The sequence below is a fragment of the Aspergillus pseudonomiae genome (genome assembly GCF_009193645.1).
Source record: "Aspergillus pseudonomiae strain CBS 119388 unplaced genomic scaffold BDV37scaffold_10, whole genome shotgun sequence".
In the NCBI taxonomy this organism is placed as follows: domain Eukaryota; kingdom Fungi; phylum Ascomycota; class Eurotiomycetes; order Eurotiales; family Aspergillaceae; genus Aspergillus; species Aspergillus pseudonomiae.
In genome coordinates, this window is record NW_022476002.1 from 261283 (window position 1) to 279698 (window position 18416).

At 47.0% G+C, this 18416-nt stretch overlaps 7 protein-coding genes across 7 annotated transcripts; 3 read left to right on the forward strand and 4 right to left on the reverse strand.

Moving 5' to 3' along the window:
* Positions 1-236: 236 nt before the first annotated feature.
* Positions 237-845, reverse strand: BDV37DRAFT_279784 (uncharacterized protein; the record flags this gene model as incomplete). The annotated part of the gene is made up of 1 exon (XM_032086405.1): positions 237-845. One exon carries the CDS (start codon positions 843-845, stop codon positions 237-239), a length of 609 nt encoding a protein of 202 aa, XP_031944935.1.
* Positions 846-1698: 853 nt separating this feature from the next.
* BDV37DRAFT_279785 (RNA polymerase II mediator complex head subunit MED22) lies at positions 1699-2271 on the reverse strand (the record flags this gene model as incomplete). Its single annotated transcript, XM_032086406.1, has 4 exons — positions 1699-1881; positions 1963-2031; positions 2088-2152; positions 2238-2271. The coding sequence occupies 4 exons, from the start codon at positions 2269-2271 to the stop codon at positions 1699-1701; spliced, it is 351 nt and encodes a 116-aa protein (XP_031944936.1).
* Positions 2272-2521: 250 nt separating this feature from the next.
* On the reverse strand, positions 2522-4064 carry BDV37DRAFT_240606 (spliceosome-associated CWC15 family protein). The gene is made up of 7 exons (XM_032081088.1): positions 4035-4064; positions 3956-3978; positions 3826-3902; positions 3490-3777; positions 3184-3439; positions 3099-3134; positions 2522-3044 (listed from the first exon to the last, which is right to left on the reverse strand). Exons 1-7 carry the CDS (start codon positions 4042-4044, stop codon positions 3027-3029), a joined length of 708 nt encoding a protein of 235 aa, XP_031944937.1. The 5' UTR covers positions 4045-4064; the 3' UTR covers positions 2522-3026.
* Positions 4065-4271: 207 nt separating this feature from the next.
* On the forward strand, positions 4272-5539 carry BDV37DRAFT_240608 (exosome non-catalytic core subunit RRP45). Its single transcript, XM_032081089.1, has 3 exons — positions 4272-4480; positions 4539-4658; positions 4721-5539. The coding sequence occupies exons 1-3, from the start codon at positions 4317-4319 to the stop codon at positions 5313-5315; spliced, it is 879 nt and encodes a 292-aa protein (XP_031944938.1). The 5' UTR covers positions 4272-4316; the 3' UTR covers positions 5316-5539.
* A 944-nt stretch (positions 5540-6483) lies between these two features.
* Positions 6484-11461, forward strand: BDV37DRAFT_240610 (aminophospholipid-translocating P4-type ATPase DRS2). The gene is made up of 3 exons (XM_032081090.1): positions 6484-9646; positions 9700-10003; positions 10065-11461. Exons 1-3 carry the CDS (start codon positions 6729-6731, stop codon positions 10911-10913), a joined length of 4071 nt encoding a protein of 1356 aa, XP_031944939.1. The 5' UTR covers positions 6484-6728; the 3' UTR covers positions 10914-11461.
* Positions 11462-11647: 186 nt separating this feature from the next.
* Positions 11648-14509, reverse strand: BDV37DRAFT_290332 (uncharacterized protein; the record flags this gene model as incomplete). Its single annotated transcript, XM_032088693.1, has 4 exons — positions 13975-14509; positions 12952-13923; positions 12072-12789; positions 11648-11773 (listed from the first exon to the last, which is right to left on the reverse strand). Exons 1-4 carry the CDS (start codon positions 14469-14471, stop codon positions 11648-11650), a joined length of 2313 nt encoding a protein of 770 aa, XP_031944940.1. The 5' UTR covers positions 14472-14509.
* A 489-nt stretch (positions 14510-14998) lies between these two features.
* BDV37DRAFT_240613 (uncharacterized protein) lies at positions 14999-16636 on the forward strand. Its single transcript, XM_032081091.1, has 2 exons — positions 14999-16470; positions 16519-16636. The coding sequence occupies exon 1, from the start codon at positions 15105-15107 to the stop codon at positions 15954-15956; it is 852 nt and encodes a 283-aa protein (XP_031944941.1). The 5' UTR covers positions 14999-15104; the 3' UTR covers positions 15957-16470; positions 16519-16636.
* Positions 16637-18416: the final 1780 nt, after the last annotated feature.

Here is an 18416-nt window from a genome sequence, read left to right on the forward strand (position 1 = left end):
AGAGATATTGAAGTTAGGGACTTCCAATGATCTTCCAATGCATGAAAGATACGAATTGGTAAGGCTTATGCAACCTATGGCAAGAATAAACGCAGAACTTGGGAAGGAATATATCTAAAGTACATTGTAACCTGGATACTGCACCCTCCATACATCTCCATATATGAAAGGATGGAGGAAGAGAAGAAGAATCGAAACAACAATTTCTCTAACAACCGCCAAAGCAACACCCCCAACTAAAGATCCTTCTTACCCCCCGAGATACATTTATCTCCCTTGGCAAACTTTTCATCCCAAGTCGCAGGCCCGCAGTAGTACTCGTCATCCCAGGTGGCCTTGCGCCCGATAAGGAGCGATCCACGCCAGGTACCACCGTGAGACAACCGGAAGCACTCCTGCTCACAGATCCAATACGCCCTATCCCTCATGGTCTTTCTGATGGCGCCTTGAATGGTCTCGAGCGAGGCATCGGTATCGCACAAATAGCCCTCAGTATGGGACGTGAAGCACCACTTGAAGTCCTCAGTCTCGTCGCATTCTTTCGTGCATACGTTGCCGTCCGACAGTTCCTTGATCTTGGCTGCCATGGGGTGGAGCCATGCGTCTATGGCTGCTTCGCCGTTGCTGTAAGTGCAGTATGGATATTCGCCGATCCACCGAATAGGGCACATTGTGATGGGGTACTCCCGCCGTCTCTCGAGGTCTCGTATTGCGAGACTGCTTTCGGTTATGTTAAGATCGGTCTTATACTCGAGTCCCTGCTGTGGTGAGGGCAGAGATGCGGCAAGGGCCAGAGCTGCTTGCCAGAAGGCGAGCGTGAAGAGGATACTTTGAGTGAATAACATGGTTAAAGAGGTGGTTATTGATGATGACGGGAAGAAGAAACAAATTCTCTGACGAGCTGGATGAGTAGATTTAGATATCCCCTAGATAATGATTCCAGTAGGAACGACAGGTAATCGCCCCCTTATCATACTGTAGACTGTGCCTAACTTTATAATACTGCCTCCTTTGTTCTTGCGATAGGGCTTAGGGTAGCAATACCAAGAATATTGTTTCTTGGGAGACGGATAGACCTGAGTTAAAAAGGTTTTTTGCTTTGGCCCTGTTGCCCGACGCCCCGTACTAGTATGGCCATATATTACACTGGACTAATGTGCTCTGTTATAATTACGAAAGTATGAGTGGCACCGTGCCTTGTCAAGAGCCCTAGACCCTAAAATATCAGTTTCCCAACGAGACGAGAGATTTCGTGATATAATACCTTAGGGTCTGTTTCCATATAAAGCACGCTCCACTTCACTGAAGCCGTCTACATATCACGGAGGGTCCACAGTCATAAAGAGGAGAACAAAGGAAACAAGGCGGGGAAGTAGAGATAAAGTGGTATATATATAATTGTGAACAAATTTCATGTTCGACAATAGTAGCTTGCCGGTGAATTGACAGCCCTGGAGGAGTGAACACAAGGAAGATATGACTCTTGTGCCAAAATAAAAGAAAGAAAATGAAAAAAGAGGAAGAAAGAGATAAAGAACTAATATGAAGTTGAAATTGTAGTGATGGGTATCTACAATACAAACAATAATGTACAAGAGAAATAGTAAGCCCCTCCCAGACGCCAATAGTGCAATATCTATGAAATCATGCGGGAACCAAAGCACAGAATAACACCAGAACTCACATGTCATAAAAAGATCATTTAGCCGGCTTCAGCAAGCCACCTTCCTCGATGGCCTTCTGGATAGCATCTGCATCCCTCTCTAGCTCCTCTCGGCGCTTCACATCCGATTCGTCCTCGCCAAGAGTGTTGAGCTTTCCAAAGAGCCAGGTTTCTTTCATTGTACGGGTTAAAGAGAGAATATCTTCGGCGGCGCGGACCTGGGGTTGATCGAGTTAGTGACAAAAACTAGTGCTGCCAAAGTCTGCATGAGGTAAGTATATGGATGTACGTATGCATACCAAAGCAGTCGATTCAACGTCAAGTTGGTATGTTTCCACTGCTGTTGAAGTATGGCTAGTACTCTCGACCTGTTTGTTATTGGCGTCAGTTCAGATAATAATTATACTGCAAAAAGGAGACAGACAGTTGCTGTTGCCATTATATTCTCGAATCTTTGAAGTAATTGGGAGATATTGGTGTTGATGCGATCTGCGGAGTATGTTGATTAGAAATGCGGATGGTGAATGAACAACGATGGTTCATATATGTGAAGTTTGTGTTATGGGTTACGCACAATGCAATGCCTTGGACGTTGGTTGAGAGTCCATTTTTACTTTCTTTAGACAAGTTATTCAATGATGATGTTTTTGTTAGTAGATAAATGTTGGAGTGATAACTGATAGAGATAATTGCTATCTGCGATGAAGGCGGCTTGGCTGGCGGTAGAGATTATTGCCGACATTATTGTATCCGTTGATCACTACTTAATTAAGTACTACACGTAGATCATGCTTGGCTTGGCTATAGCGCTTCGAATATGAGCTGAGGATACTCCGTACAACGATATTGACTCATAATTACATTTCCATTCGATATGGATTTGTAGTAGTGCTTGCAGCTTCAATGTACATTAGCTGTAAAGGTAGTCTGGCTCTGAACTATGGCCAGTAGTTGAGCAGGAAAATGACATCTGGTAAACCATGAAAACGATGCAAACTATGAATTATCCCAGTGACATTGATGGTGCCATACAATGATTCTCATGGAATTGGCTCCAGTAATAGAGCGCTTGAATCATTGCACTCCAATCTTAGTGCGACAACCTTGCCCACTGTATCCCAACTGTCCCAGATAAGCCTCCCACACAGATAGAGAGCTCTGCCTGATATACGAGCTGGTATGTGAGAGCAGCATATGGCGTAGGTATCGACTTGGCGCCAGGAAATTGTATCATGACAGTTCACCAAGCCATCGAAATGTCGTTGAGCCATTTTTGTATTTGCATCAATGACATCATATTGCGATGGTGTATCCAATTTTTAGTTTGGATGGACCGCAGTAGGCTTTGAGTGCCAGTAGCCACTTATCTGACGTACTTGCCCTACACGGATGTGTTAGTAGAAACATCAAAGTTATATGACCAGGCGTAACCTACCATAAACCTCTTGTGGAAGTCCGACCGCAGCAGATCCTGCATGTAATTAGCGACAAATAAACATAACCACACTGGAGGAGCTTACGTTGACAAACTCCTTTCCTCTCTTATCTTCGGTTCCCCTGGCTTGGTTCTTGAAAACCACGTCGTCATCCCAGCGCCGTTTCAAGTTAAAGTCCTGAGCGTTAAGCAGCGGGTTTCCTTTAGCAATATCATATTCCCGTTTCTCTTCCTCTTCAGCAGCACGTTCGCGCTCTTCTTTCTCCTTCTGTTCTTGTCGCTCCTTCTTGATCTTTTCCAGTTCTCGCATCAACTCGGCGGCCTCATCTTCTTCATCATCACTAAAGATCTATCAGCATAGTTGACTTGCTTGCGTATTGGAGTGACAAACCTTTCTTCTTCACTACTGTCATCCTCTGACCCATCCGAATCCGCATCTATGTCCCGCGTCTCCTCTAGTATTCGCCGCCGTTTGGCTTCCGGATCTTCGTCCTCTGTCCCAGCTGGATCACCACCAGATGAACCGCCTTCTATTTGGCGTTTGGGTGCTGTGTTACCAACAGTTGGTTCATCCACGGGGATACCCCTCTTCTTCGCAAAATGAGCGGCTTCGGCTTGGAGCAATTCGGCGCGCAAATCGCGTTGTTGAGCTTCGCCTTCACCACCCTGACCGAGTTGACTTGAACATATTAGAGGTGATCACACCCACAGTATAGAACCGACTCACCGAGTTTTCAAGTGCGTATGTGCTGGGAGCAGTCGCTGGTGGTATGCAGGGCCACGCAAGGCCTCTTTCCCTTGTGCCTGTTCTCCGTGAGTCTATGGATAAGTATTCCCAGATAGAAGTGGACGCGTACCGGATCGAATGTGGGTCTGTGTGCTATATGTGCATTAGCGCAATGTCTTCGCGATATTCTTTTCTTAAGGTTTTCTCACCTGTAGTCATGGTGGGCTACAGAATCTGGGCTTTGGAAATTTCCGATGGTTGTTCAAGGTTGAATGACCGCCGAAGCACCGCTCCGCGGACTGCCTCAGGTTGGAAGCTGAATCAGCAAGTGCACACCGCTTTTGGAGTACGCTACATATGATTGGGTTATAATGATCGACATCCTGAGGAACAACTTTGGCCCGCTCATCAATGACGCTGTGGAGTGCAGGAAATTTCTATAGAAAGTCCGTCTTGCTGACCCCGCTGGGGCCGAGTCCGCCTCCGCAACCATGAACAAAGAAGCACCGCTCTCAATTGCCGAGCGCGACTTCATCCTCAATGCTCTACGTGAGGATGTAAGACTGGATGGCCGTCAGGCGGATCAATTTCGTCCCTTGAATGTGTCGTTCGGCGAAGAGTACGGGCATGTGAAGGTCCAACTTGGCAAGACCAGGTGAGTTAGTGCTGCTCGAGGTCAATTATTTGAGATAGACGTTAATCTCAACTTACAGCCTCATTGTTCGCATCTCGTCTGAAGTTACGAAACCCCATGATGACCGTCCCTTCGATGGTATCTTTACCATTACCCTGGAGCTGACCGCTATGGGCTCTCCCGCTTGGGAGAATGGCCGGTACGTTTATCTCCAACTCGCAATGTCGGCAGCGATGTAGCTAATACAGCCTGGGACAATAGACAGGGCGACCTTGAGACATATGTGTCCAACGTCTTAGACAGGGTGATTCGTCATTCGAACGCCCTTGATACTGAATCGCTTTGCGTTTTGAAGGGTGTCAGTTGCTGGAATGTTCGGGCAGACGTGCACATCACAGACTACGATGGCAACCTGATTGATGCAGCCTGTATTGGAGTTATGGCGGGTCTTCAGCATTTCCGTCGGCCTGATGCCGTCGTTAAGGACGGTCAAGTGATCGTCTACGGAGTCGACGAGCGCGTCCCAGTCGCATTGAATATCACACACAAACCATTGTCGATCACATTCCATACTTATGATGAAGGAAAGCGGGTCATTGTGGATGCCACTCGGAAAGAGGAGCAGGCCTCTGAGGCGGACGTGGTCATGGGCCTGAATAATGCAGGCGATGTCTGCTACCTCTCGAAGTTCTCTGGGTCTCCAGTCAGTGCCATGGTGTTTGTGAACAAGTCATCTGTTGCACTTGAGAAGGTGAAGGAGATCAACGGCATCATTGACAAGGCGCTACAAGCTGACCTCTCTAAACGGGCTAAGGGTGGCTTGATGGAGGAGTCTAGAGCGGCGAACGATCGGTAGACATGTGCCATAACATTCGTCTATTTTTTCCCCCCCAATTGGAGTCAAAGTGCTCAATACGCTTAGGATTTGTTGTATCATAGATATCAATAACGGAGTCTATTTTGTGTGTTCTCGGCATTTGTCCTCTCAAATAATGAACAAAGACCGTACTACCTAGACAGTAACCTGTCTTTTTGGGCTTCTTTCTTGTTCTTCCCTCCTTTTTGCCTCCTTGAATACATGCGTTCTACACCGTAGATAGGGTACTTGGAGTTGCGGCCAGGCAGCAATCACTAGTGGGACTGTATTTTCCATCTGGTTTCAAGTGAAATTGGACCCACGGTGGAGAGAAATATGTCAGATTTAATTTAAATATGCAAACACAACACTCGGCATTCTCGGACGTTCTAGAGCTGGTTCGGCGTTACATCTCCAGGCACCTCTCAGTTCACCGGGTATATTTACATCGGAGACTCTACACGAGTCACCAAGCATTCCTCAAGAGATGTCCAAACGTCATGCGTTATGGTAATTGTGACTAAAATAGCTGTGTAGAGAGGGCTTAATGCTTGTTGGGGTGTATCAAGAAATTAAGGTCGGTTATATCGGTTCCAGTGTAGGGAGGGCTGAGAAAGACTCAGGAGACAGCATAGAAGAATTAACAGACCTGGAAAGGTTTGTTCGGGATACAAGTCAACTTATTTAAAGATTCTTTTAAATGATGTATAAAACATGACAAAGCGCGATGTTCGTTGTACTTGGCCAAGTTTCAAGTATTTCGGGATATAACGAAGAATCTGTCTCAAGAGGCAGATGTCAGCTTAATGAAGAATAACTAGTGGTAGCTTGGGATGGCGGAGTGGGGAGCGAGACGCGCATTGTCGAGGCGCAGGGACGCTTAACATGGATTTATTTTTAAAACCATTGGCGAGACAAGAACGAATTAATTTCCTTAATTTCTCTTACTGGTTTTTAATTACCTATTTTTAATAATCAAGCATCGAACTGACAGGAAGGAATTAATCCATACCAAGTCAAAATAACTCAGGGACTAATTTCATATTTAGGTACTAGTACTTAGTAGTATTACTGACGAGGGATGATCCCCAAAAATAAAGAAAAAGGGAAAAACCCCCAGCCACTGACGGAGATCCAAAACAACACCGCCCAAAGACTAGCGTGAAGCCGCATCCCAACGAATAATAAACCTTCTTCCAGGCAGTCGTCAGATTTCCTTCTCCATTCTGTCACCTTCGGTTTCCCATGCTTATTGCTTTTTCTCTGCCACTCCCCTTGCGCAATTCAAAATATCGCGGCCTATAGTCGTTCCATACGTGCATCGTCTCGCTCCTTTTCCTTCCCTTCTTCACTGTCGATCAATGCTCCAGGGGCATAACGTTGCTCTGACGGTGTCTACCCGCCTCGAGCATCATGGCCAGCGGTAGACCTCCCGGTCACCACCCAGCCGCTGGCCGCGATGACGACCTGCTGCAGCTGGAGGACACGACCCCTATGTATAATTCTGGACAGCGCCCGCCCGTCAACGACGACCATCTGCTGGAACAGTACAATATCGATGACTCCGATTACCCCCAGGCGCGACCTTCAATTTCCTATGACCAGTTTGTCGGTGGACAGGCGCCGCCACACTCCGGTGCCCATGCGACAGTCTCCGCGCATCCTCCGCCGCACTCCGGGGCGTACATAAGCGATCCTTACCTGGGGGCCGCCAATGTATCTCGAACCTATTCCCAAACCTCCGGCTTGGACAACTACCGGCGCTACTCCGTCGACGAATACGATGATGGGTACTATCAAGTGGATGATCATGATGATTATATGCAGTCTGAACATCGCGTACAGGAGGCGAATCAACGGAATAGCATACTGGGCTTGGGAGGCGGGCTAATGGGAAGAGCAAAGCACATGCTGGGCATGGGTCAGGAATACTCGGACATGAACCTTCCTCTCACGGAGGCCGGTGCAAGGGCGGCACGAGTTGACAGCACCGAACACGCCGAGGGCGGCATTCCCCCAAGTCAGAAAAAGTCGAGGAAGTCGGATTTCAAGTTTGGGTTCGGGCGGAAGAAGGCCGACCCTTCGACTCTTGGACCTCGCATGATCGTGCTGAATAACCCGCCGGCCAATGCGGTGCATAAGTTCGTCGACAACCACGTCTCTACAGCGAAGTATAACATCATCACCTTTATTCCGAAGTTCTTATACGAACAGTTCTCGAAATACGCCAATCTGTTTTTCTTGTTCACCGCTGTCCTCCAGCAAATTCCAAACGTGTCGCCGACAAATCGTTACACCACAATTGGTCCCTTGTTGATCGTGTTGTTAGTCTCTGCTATCAAGGAACTTGTAGAAGACTATAAACGACGCTCATCTGACAAGTCTCTCAATTACTCGAAGACTCAAGTTCTGAAAGGATCAGCATTCCACGAAACGAAATGGATCGACGTTGCGGTAGGAGATATCGTTCGTGTTGAGTCAGAGCAGCCCTTTCCCGCCGATTTGGTTTTGTTGGCGTCTTCTGAACCTGAGGGCTTGTGCTACATCGAAACCGCCAATTTAGATGGAGAGACCAACTTAAAGATTAAGCAGGCAATTCCGGAGACTGCACATTTGGTGAGCCCCGCTGATCTTAGCCGGCTGAGTGGCCGGGTTCGATCGGAGCAACCGAACAGCAGTCTTTACACCTATGAGGCTACCCTGACGATGCATGCGGGAGGAGGGGAAAAGGAACTCCCTCTAGCACCGGACCAGCTTCTTCTTCGAGGAGCTACCCTGCGAAACACGCCGTGGGTTCACGGTATTGTCGTCTTCACTGGCCATGAGACGAAGCTGATGCGAAATGCGACGGCGACTCCGATCAAGCGGACGGCCGTAGAGCGCATGGTCAACATTCAGATCTTGATGTTGGTCAGCATTCTAATCGCTCTTAGTGTTATCAGCTCTGTTGGCGATCTTATTATCCGACAAACCGCAGCCGACAAACTCACCTACCTTGACTATGGCAGTACGAACGCAGTAAAGCAATTCTTCCTCGATATTTTTACCTATTGGGTTCTTTATTCCAATCTTGTCCCAATCTCACTCTTTGTGACAATTGAAATCGTCAAATACGCCCAGGCGTTCCTCATCAATTCTGACCTCGATATCTATTACGAAAAAACAGACACTCCGGCAACCTGTAGAACGTCGTCCTTAGTCGAAGAACTTGGGCAGATAGAATACATCTTTTCAGATAAGACAGGAACCTTGACTTGCAACATGATGGAGTTCAAGCAGTGTACAATTGGCGGCGTCCAATACGGTGAAGATATCTCCGAAGATCGACGAGCCACTGTGGAAGACGGAGTGGAAGTCGGGGTACATGACTTCAAAACGCTCAGGGGGAACCTACAAGGAGGTCATCCGACAGCAGATGCGATTCATCACTTTCTCACACTTCTCTCTACTTGCCACACTGTTATCCCTGAAAGATCTGAAAAGGAACCTGACAAAATCAAGTACCAGGCAGCCTCTCCTGACGAGGGCGCTCTTGTTGAAGGTGCTGCGACGTTGGGCTACCAATTCACAAATCGGAGACCTCGCTCTGTGCTTGTCACAGTCGGGGGCCATGAGTATGAATATGAGCTGCTGGCTGTCTGTGAGTTTAATTCGACGCGTAAACGAATGTCAACGATTTTCAGGTGTCCAGATGGGAAGATCCGAATCTACACCAAAGGTGCAGACACCGTCATCCTTGAGCGACTTAATTCCGACAATCCCATTGTGGAGGCGACTTTGCAGCACCTGGAAGAATATGCTTCGGAAGGTCTCCGGACTCTTTGTTTGGCGATGCGTGAAGTTTCCGAGGAAGAATTCCAACAGTGGTACCAGATATACGATAAGGCCGCAACAACTGTTGGTGGAAACCGTGCAGACGAGCTCGACAAGGCTTCGGAGCTTATCGAGAAAGACTTTTACCTTCTTGGAGCTACCGCTATCGAAGATCGACTGCAGGATGGAGTTCCCGACACTATCCATACGCTACAGACTGCGGGAATCAAGGTCTGGGTTTTGACTGGTGATCGACAGGAGACTGCTATCAATATTGGAATGTCATGCAAGCTGATATCGGAGGACATGACGCTACTGATTGTTAATGAAGAGTCTTCTCAGGCCACCCGAGAAAACCTAACCAAGAAGCTGCAGGCCGTTCAGAGCCAGAACGCTTCGGGTGAAATTGAAGCGTTAGCTTTGGTTATTGACGGACGCTCTCTGACATTTGCGTTGGAGAAGGACATGGAAAAACTCTTCCTGGACCTTGCTATTCAATGTAAAGCCGTAGTCTGCTGGTAAGTTGTCATAGTCTGCTTCTATTAGAAGGTCTAATGCTGATGGCTCCTAGCCGTGTTTCTCCTTTACAGAAGGCCTTGGTAGTCAAATTGGTCAAGCGTCACCTCAAATCCTTACTTCTCGCTATCGGTGACGGTGCGAATGACGTGTCCATGATTCAAGCCGCACATGTTGGTGTTGGTATTAGTGGTCTTGAAGGTCTCCAAGCCGCTCGGTCTGCCGATGTGTCTATTGCCCAGTTCCGTTATCTCCGCAAACTCCTCCTTGTTCATGGGGCGTGGAGTTACCACAGAATTAGTCGTGTCATTCTGTATTCTTTCTACAAGAATATCGCCCTTTACATGACACAGTTCTGGGTAAGTGATGTCTTGACCTCTCATCCACTGATTTCCCTGAATGCAACTGACAGAGACATAGTACTCCTTCCAAAATGCGTTCTCCGGCGAAGTTATCTACGAGTCATGGACCTTGTCCTTCTACAACGTCTTTTTCACAGTGCTCCCTCCCTTCGCGATGGGTATCTGTGATCAGTTCATCTCTGCTCGATTATTGGACCGGTATCCTCAGCTGTACCAGCTTGGACAGAAAGGGATGTTCTTCAAAAGACACAGCTTCTGGTCATGGATCTTAAATGGTTTCTACCATTCCTTGCTACTATACCTCGTCTCGGAGTTGATTTTCCTCTGGGATCTTCCGCAGGTAGATGGCAAGGTTGCTGGCCATTGGGTATGGGGATCGGCCCTGTACACGGCAGTCCTTGCCACGGTCCTTGGGAAAGCGGCACTGATCACCAACATTTGGACCAAATACACGTTCATCGCTATTCCTGGATCAATGGTTATCTGGCTAGCGTTTCTTCCAGCGTATGGTTATGCCGCACCCGCTATCGGCTTCTCCACAGAGTACTACGGCACCATTCCCCATCTCTTCAAGTCACCTATCTTCTATCTCATGGCTATCATCCTCCCCTGTGTCTGTCTTCTTCGGGACTACGCCTGGAAATACGCCAAGCGAATGTATTACCCGCAACATTATCACCACGTCCAAGAGATACAGAAGTATAATGTACAAGACTACCGCCCGCGCATGGAACAGTTCCAGAAGGCAATCCGCAAAGTGCGCCAGGTTCAGCGTATGCGCAAACAACGCGGCTATGCTTTCAGTCAGGCTGATGATGGCGCCCAAATGAGAGTCGTCAATGCTTATGATACCACGAGAGGAAGAGGGCGCTACGGTGAAATGACCAGTTCCAGAGCCTTAGTATAACGATCTGATTTTTTGTTTTTCTACCTTCATTCCTGTTCATCGCATCCATGTATTAGTTGCATTTACGGCGGTCTGATGACCCGCCTCCCTTTATCGCTCTCTATCTACCTCTCTCTTGCTAACCCTATCATTCATCTTCTTATCTTTCATTTTTGGGCTATATTACACGATGGTCCTACTCTTTGCTTTTTAACTATTTATGGTTCCCCTTCCTATCTTCTCTATGAGTCAATGTGAAAATCCTGAATTTTGTGATATCAATTTCTTCGGCTACATCACTTTGTTGATGTTTTTCTTGAACATGGATGACTTGTGATGTCTAGATAGGTTAACAGACATGGGTGATGCATTGCCCATCTTGTGTCGAGATTTGGTTTTATGCAAGTAAACCTGTATAAGTGCGTCCAACTCCATATCATAAGATCGTCTACTGTCGGTCTCTGTGGTAGACGATCAGTCTGATCCGACACTATTCAAAAGGTGACAGTGCCTAGGCTTACAGAACAGATACCAAAGTATGTAATAATAAAAAAAAGATCTTCCCCAAATACCAGTATAGATATACCCGAAAAGCCTTCTCAGCCATTACATATTCGCGATTATTCACTATTGAGACGAGTAGCCTGTAGATGTGTATGCTGTACTCAAGATCATAACTATTCATATCTGCCGGCAGTGGCTCAGGTTAGAGGAACTCAGCTGTATGCAGAAGATGTTTACAGGCAATAGTGACTCTAATAGCACAAGGACGAGAGGTTTTCCTGGAAACCTGGACGTGCCAATTTGATATACACCATCTTCCGTTGCAGATTTCCAATCAATCCCTTCTTCTTCTTCTTCTTCTTCTTGTGGTGTTTGGTCTAGTGCGTATACTCACTTAGTATATAGCGTCGGGTACTATAGGAGGTAACGATATATAGAAACTCACAACAGAAGAACGTTAAAGAACATCATATAAGTAATATCTAGTCATATATATAACTTCATAGAAACCGGCTCTTCAACTTCCCTCGACGTAAAACAACAATGATATATAGACACACCCCGTCCCTCCACGAGCGGTAATAAGCTTCTTTCTTCCAGTTCCACATTGTCCCCAAGCACTTCCTCTTCAAGCCCTCCTTCGCCTGGTTCCCCTCTCGACTCTTCCACAGGTACAACCTTAGCTTGCTTGCCTGAAGCGCCAGAGATGACAACCTCCCCCCACATCAACGGCTTCAGGGCTGCATCCTCATCACCCAACGGAGGATGACAGGCAGCGCTGATCGCCAGACTACAGTTTCCGGCAAGAGGCATTCGAGGCGGGAACCGTTTGAACGCTAGTCCCGCTAGTATAACCAGCGCCAAGCCTGCGAGTGAAAGGGTGAATATCATTGCGATGGGCGATATACCGCAGGTGGATATTGTATTGGTTTCATCTAGAGTCCCGGCTGCGTCGTATTGATAGATTCGAACATAGAATATGCTCTCTGACAGGAGCCAGTGCAGTATAGCTGAGATCGCCATGGTGGGGATGCTGAATGCATATGGCAGACTGAGGAAATACGTGGAGCGTTGTTGGCCCTCCGGCCAGGATACTCGGAGATATTGTCGACGCACCGAGTAGCTGGTGTACTCCGCGCTTGCGAGCATGCAGGTTAGGATACCGTTGATTAGGTAGTAGAGGGATGAGAGGATGACTTGCGGGGTATTGGAGAGAACGACCATGGCGAGGAGGTTGTATGTGGCCAAGGAGCGGAGCATTGTCTCCGGACGTGCTTCGGAGAAGCCGAGGCTCCAGACTGTGGAGATCCTGGCGTTGGGTAGGTAGTTTACAACACTGTTGTATGCAATGGCTGTGACGATGGCTCCTCCGAATGTGAGGCATACAAGACACCTTTCAAAGCTTTGTGTTAGCATCCCATAACCACCGGAGAAGCTGAGGGTGTCCTACCAGGTGACGGATAGTATCCAGCGTGTTCGGCCCACTGCGTGATTCCATCGTCGTCGGGGAGGCAGCATTCTAGATTCCACGGGGCTGGGCTTTGCAAATACGGACTTTGCCTTTTTTCGGTCTACCCAGCATCTGCCAAGTGTGGTTCGATCGGGATATTCCATGAATGATGCGATGGCATCGCCAACAGTGAATAACAGTTCCTTGCGGCGCAGTCGGATAGTGAATAGAATGCAAACTACCTTGATGGCGTTGCACACGATCACCAGTAGACAAATCGCTGGACTGTACATGACTCGGCAGCGCTCCTCTACCTTCTCACTTAAGCAGTAGTCTACCGAATAATACTGTGGGGATAAGACTGGCAGGGTGCGACTGTAAGTCGCACAGAGAGAGTCAGACATGTACACGTTGAGCTGGGACTCAAACGATGGGTTATTCCAGCTCTGACTCTGTATGAATCCCAAGGTATCATTGACGGTATTGAAAGGAGCCTTCGATCTCAGAAATGCTCCCAGGGCCATGATATCCAGCGGTGGTGAAGATGAATATTGCAGCTCGGTATAGTTCCATCCGGTAAACGCAAAGTCGGTCCCAGTGACGACAATATCGCTGTAGCTGAAGGGCTCGGCGCTTACTGACCAGTCATTGACATGTTTGAGAAGAGCAGATTGAAGACACTGCGTCGTCCCTGAACCGAAGTCACCATGCAAGTCACTCCTGGGTCCACTGCACATCCAATCAAACGGGTTTTGATTATCGTTTACCGGGGCTGGAAGGCTGCCAATACCAACAAGTAAACCTGGTGAGCTGACTGAATTGTTGTTAGTCACGAGAAGAAGGGTTCGTCGATTGGACAGAAATGCTACTCCATAGGTCTTGATGCAGTCTTCTTTGCTTAAGAACTCGAGTTCTTTTTCCTGGTACATCGTCTGAACTTGTCCAACGTCTTTCCCCATCAGACCCTTGTAGCAGGCTCCAGTGGTTGAGTTCGCCGATCCGATACGCCCATCTGGGGGGACCACAACTATACCATAGGCATTTGAAGACAGTGCAGAGAAAACAGCCGCGTTGTAGCTGCATTTTCATCAGCGCTTACCACCAAGAGGTATAAATCCCCTAACTCACAGAACATGAAACGGTAGAGAAGTCAGAACAAGTAGACACCAGATGATGATTTGCACCCAACTCATGACCCTCAAATTCGTAACGCTCGGAGTGCCTATATCCAACCACTTGCCGTGGGCATGAACGCGGTCGACATCCTTACGCGAGGGCGCATTCAAACATTGCATGCAGTAATTACTCGCACCAAGAAGAATGGTACCAAGTACATTGATCAGGATATGGAATCCTGTGGACCAGCGTTTGGCCTTGGCACAACTCCCCTCGAAGATTGTTTCTGCTTCAAAAGACCGAGAAGATTGTTGGGCTCGCGACGCGGCAATAATAGTGAGAAGGATATTTAAAACTAGGATCGCTGCAGCAGCATGTAGGCAAATGGATGCTCCATTCCTCCATTCATATCCTGTTTGCGATTTCCTTGCTTTCTCGTTTGACTTGAACAGACTTGTACCATCATTGTCAATGCTGGCTCGATCGCTTGTTTCTTCAGTATTGTGCATGTTCAATAACACTGTGTGATTCTACCCCGGATCTTGCCGGTGTTCGGTCGGAACAACTAGGTCATACTGTATTCCTAGACTGGTTACGACCCGACGTCCTTGTGTTTATATTATGTCGAGGCGCGGTGCGGAGTCAGCCTCGCTCAACCCCGCCAGAGTTCTGTTGGCGCTGTCGATCATCCACCAAGCTACTGGTTAGAAGACGTTCAAAAGAGAAAGGTCTGCTCTTGGTATATCACTAGTGCATATCTCCTAATCTAAACATATGTTCAACTATGTTCAACTCTGCAAAGGGCTGGAACGTTTGGAAATCAACGTTCTACCGTCTTACCGTCTAAGATATATGTGACTTTAGTAGCTTTTAATAACTATAGATTCACTTTACCTCAATTCACTGCACACGTTTGTTAGGGTGACAGGTGACAGGTGACAGATTCCTTCACGTGATTCACGGTGACAATGACCTTATATTTCAATCACTGTGCCGTCGTCACTTACCTGTTAATTACATAGTCCCTCCCACTCGAGCAGTGTTCCCCTCTCAACTGCTGTTGTACTACCACTCATATTATCCACTGCTGAATACTAAACGCTCAGAGCTTGCAGATTTTACACCTGCTACAGGAATAAAAAATGGTTACATCACTCGAGGTGCCACTGCCTACCGGCCAAGAGAATAAGAAGCCTGATGGAGGGAAACAGGATGACGGAGAGAAAAAAGAAGAGGATAACAGAGAGATAACAGAAGGGGATGACAGAGAGAAAACAGAAGAGGAAGAGAAAGAAGCAAGGAAGAAGATACGGGATGAGGAGCACAAAAGATGGCTAATGTTTTATACAGCCCGGATGAGGCACATTGTTCCTGGTCTCGTTCTGGGTAATGTCCAGGCCTCATTCAATCCAGATATGCTTCGAGAGAATGGCATCGATGCTATAGTCACACTTTGTGCTGATAGATATGCAAAGTGGAAGAGCCACACGAGAAAAGTGGTTCCAGAACATCGTCACAAAAGGGTCCAGTGTGCGGATTCATCGACACAGGACCTTCTAACTCACATGAGCGACACCTGTGACTTCATCGAACAGATGGCTTCTCCGACCTTACGGTCATCATCTACTTTGCCAAAAGCAGAGGAGCACGAACTGAGTGATGACTCGCGCACCGCACGTCCAGGGGCTGTATTGGTTCACTGTGTTTTGGGAATATCACGTTCTCCAACTATGATTATTGCATATCTCATGCGCAAATACGGTATCAAGCGAGAAGATGCACTGGCATTCGTTATGACGAAGCAGAGAGTCAAACCTAGTGCTAATTTTACCCGACAACTTGAAATATGGGAGGAGGTGGGGTATCAAGTGTGGGAGGATGAGGAGAGGACAATTCCGAAAGCACCATACCAAGCATTTCTGGATGGCCGAGCAGCTCTTCTGAAAAAGTTGGGACTCACAGGAGATGAACCCCTCACGCTCCTGACCCTTTGAATAATGGCCGACCATAGGAAGGTTGCGCTTCAGCGCCTATTAACCGCTAGATCGAGATTCACTGAGCTTCCCCTGAGATTCACCACAGAAAGAGCCATGCTTTATATTCACTCTGCCCCCAAGATACTAACAGGGAAAAGGAGAAAAAAAACCGTATTTGCCTGCTTTCTTTAACTTCTTTTTGATCAACACAATACACAATAACATGATCTACATCCGCTTCCTAGACATACCGCAAGGATGTCCGGCATGCAGGCTGACAATGAAGAGTGCCTATCTCTTGTCGATGAGATGGAAATTGAATACAAGGGCCGAGACATTTACACCTTCGTAAACACTGTTCCTGATAAGATCTTTCAAACCGACAATATGGGACTTTGGGCGCAGACTATCTCTGGCGAAACAAAAATCAATCTGGGGCTGCCCTCTATAAGGGCATGGCTCAAACGACTCGCGGAAAACGGCCCTGGCCCATTTGAGGAATACTACGGGGTCAAATATAGATTCGTTAAGCGTGAGTTGCGTCGTTTGTCATAAGGGCCGCTGTTAACTATCTATATAGAGTCTCTTAATCCCGGATCTAGCACTCAGATGTCAACACTGAGCTGAATGGGCGAGCCACTTTGCAGCAATTTTTTAATTGTTTTTGTCTTTTTTATTTTATTTTATGGAGATTTCAGTTTACTCAGAACGGTACTTGCTTTCGTTGAATTTACTCGCCACAATCGTTTGCTGTTATCAAGTTAGGTAGCAGAAAGATGGTGCTCTAATTTAGCTTCTTAAAACGCATCGATCAAGATTACGTTTCGACAGTAAAAAGATACACCTATCTCAGTTCCCTTAGAAGCTTTAATAGTAGATCTAGATACATCCAAGAGTATCAACATTGAAATATTAGATTATCTTTCTGTATGTTTCGTCCAGTTGCCTGATCATGAGTTCCCCAAGCCACGCACCGATTGCCCACTGAGCACACACCAGAGCTCCGGTTGAAGAGGTCATAGTATCTGAAAAGTGAACCGCTTTTTGCAAAAGCTACAACTCGAAGGAGCTACAAAGAATTTAACACTCAGGAGTTGTTTGACAGCCAAGGCCATCATAGAGTAACGATAAGTTCGCCCAAAGCACGAAAGAATTTGCCAAGGAGAAATTCAGCTCCCGTGCGAAGTGAGGTCCCTCTAGTCATATACCAAGCGGCTCCATATGATACAGTATTGGAAGTGCTATTGCTTCAAGGCTCCCCGGGCCCAGGTGCAACACGATCCCTTCATATCCGCGATGTCCAGCATAGTCTGGCAGCGAGAGAAGGAGATCAAGATATTGACGACGAGGCACTAACCCCGCCGAAACGTCTACTCTCAACATGTGCTGGTCTTCATACTATTGATGAAGAGTGCAACATCATCCGGTTGGTTTATTATAAAGCGCAAGAATACGTCAAGGGAAACGGGTACAAATATTTCCCCAATGGTCCGGTGGGGATTGCGTCTATCTGCTTGGGGTACTTATCCCTTGAAGTATCTAGCCAGAGTTATTGCTCAAAAAACGAACAATGTAAAAAGTGGACAAGGAAATATGTGTTTGTTGAGTATATGACCAAAGATCTGGGGAAACATACTTCTGGAGAGATCAGGGATACACTGATACAGTTAGCAGCCAAGCTCTTTTCGAACAACAGTGAAGTGTCTTCTGCAACACAAACTGCATTATGCAAGGACAACAGTACAGGCAAGATAGCCAAGTATTTCTCGAGCATTTCTATATTATTTACTTTATATTCTACTGGGGAGAAGCAGGCGTTGTAAGCCAATTACTGGGGAGCTACGAGAAAAAGCTCGACCTCCAAGATCCGTATAGCCGAACACCTCTATCATACACTACAGAGAAGAGTCATTTGGCTGTTGCTGTTCAAGATAGTCTAGACCACACTTCTGTTCAACTATTGCTACATTTTCCTTGCAGTCATTCCCTTACAGATTCTCCAACACATTCTAACAGTATGCAATTGCCCCACCGACCTGCGGTTGAACGCACGTGGTCCAAACACGGTTCCAGCTCACAATTTCATCTTCCTCAATCTGATCTTTTCCATCGGGACTTGACCGCTCTTTTGGTTTAGATGTCTCCAATTGCTTTGAGAGTCAGTACCACTTCTCTCCCACCAATACGATTCTCTCAGCTGTGCTTGGGTGGAGTCTGGCTCGATACTTGGTATACTACTGTTGAGATAGGCTACCAAAGATCATGTTAATTCCTGTGGAGCGGCCCACTTAAAGATCGTGAGTGGAACGACAAATTATGTAAAAGGAAATGATATACAAACACACTCACAGGGGCCAGCACTAATACTGCACGATTTTCTCAGCTGAAGAGTAAGGAGAGTTTGGCTGGAGACTAGTGGAAACGCCCCAAAGTTAGCTCCGTGGAGCTGTCAGAAAACCAACCTGTTCAGGTAATTTA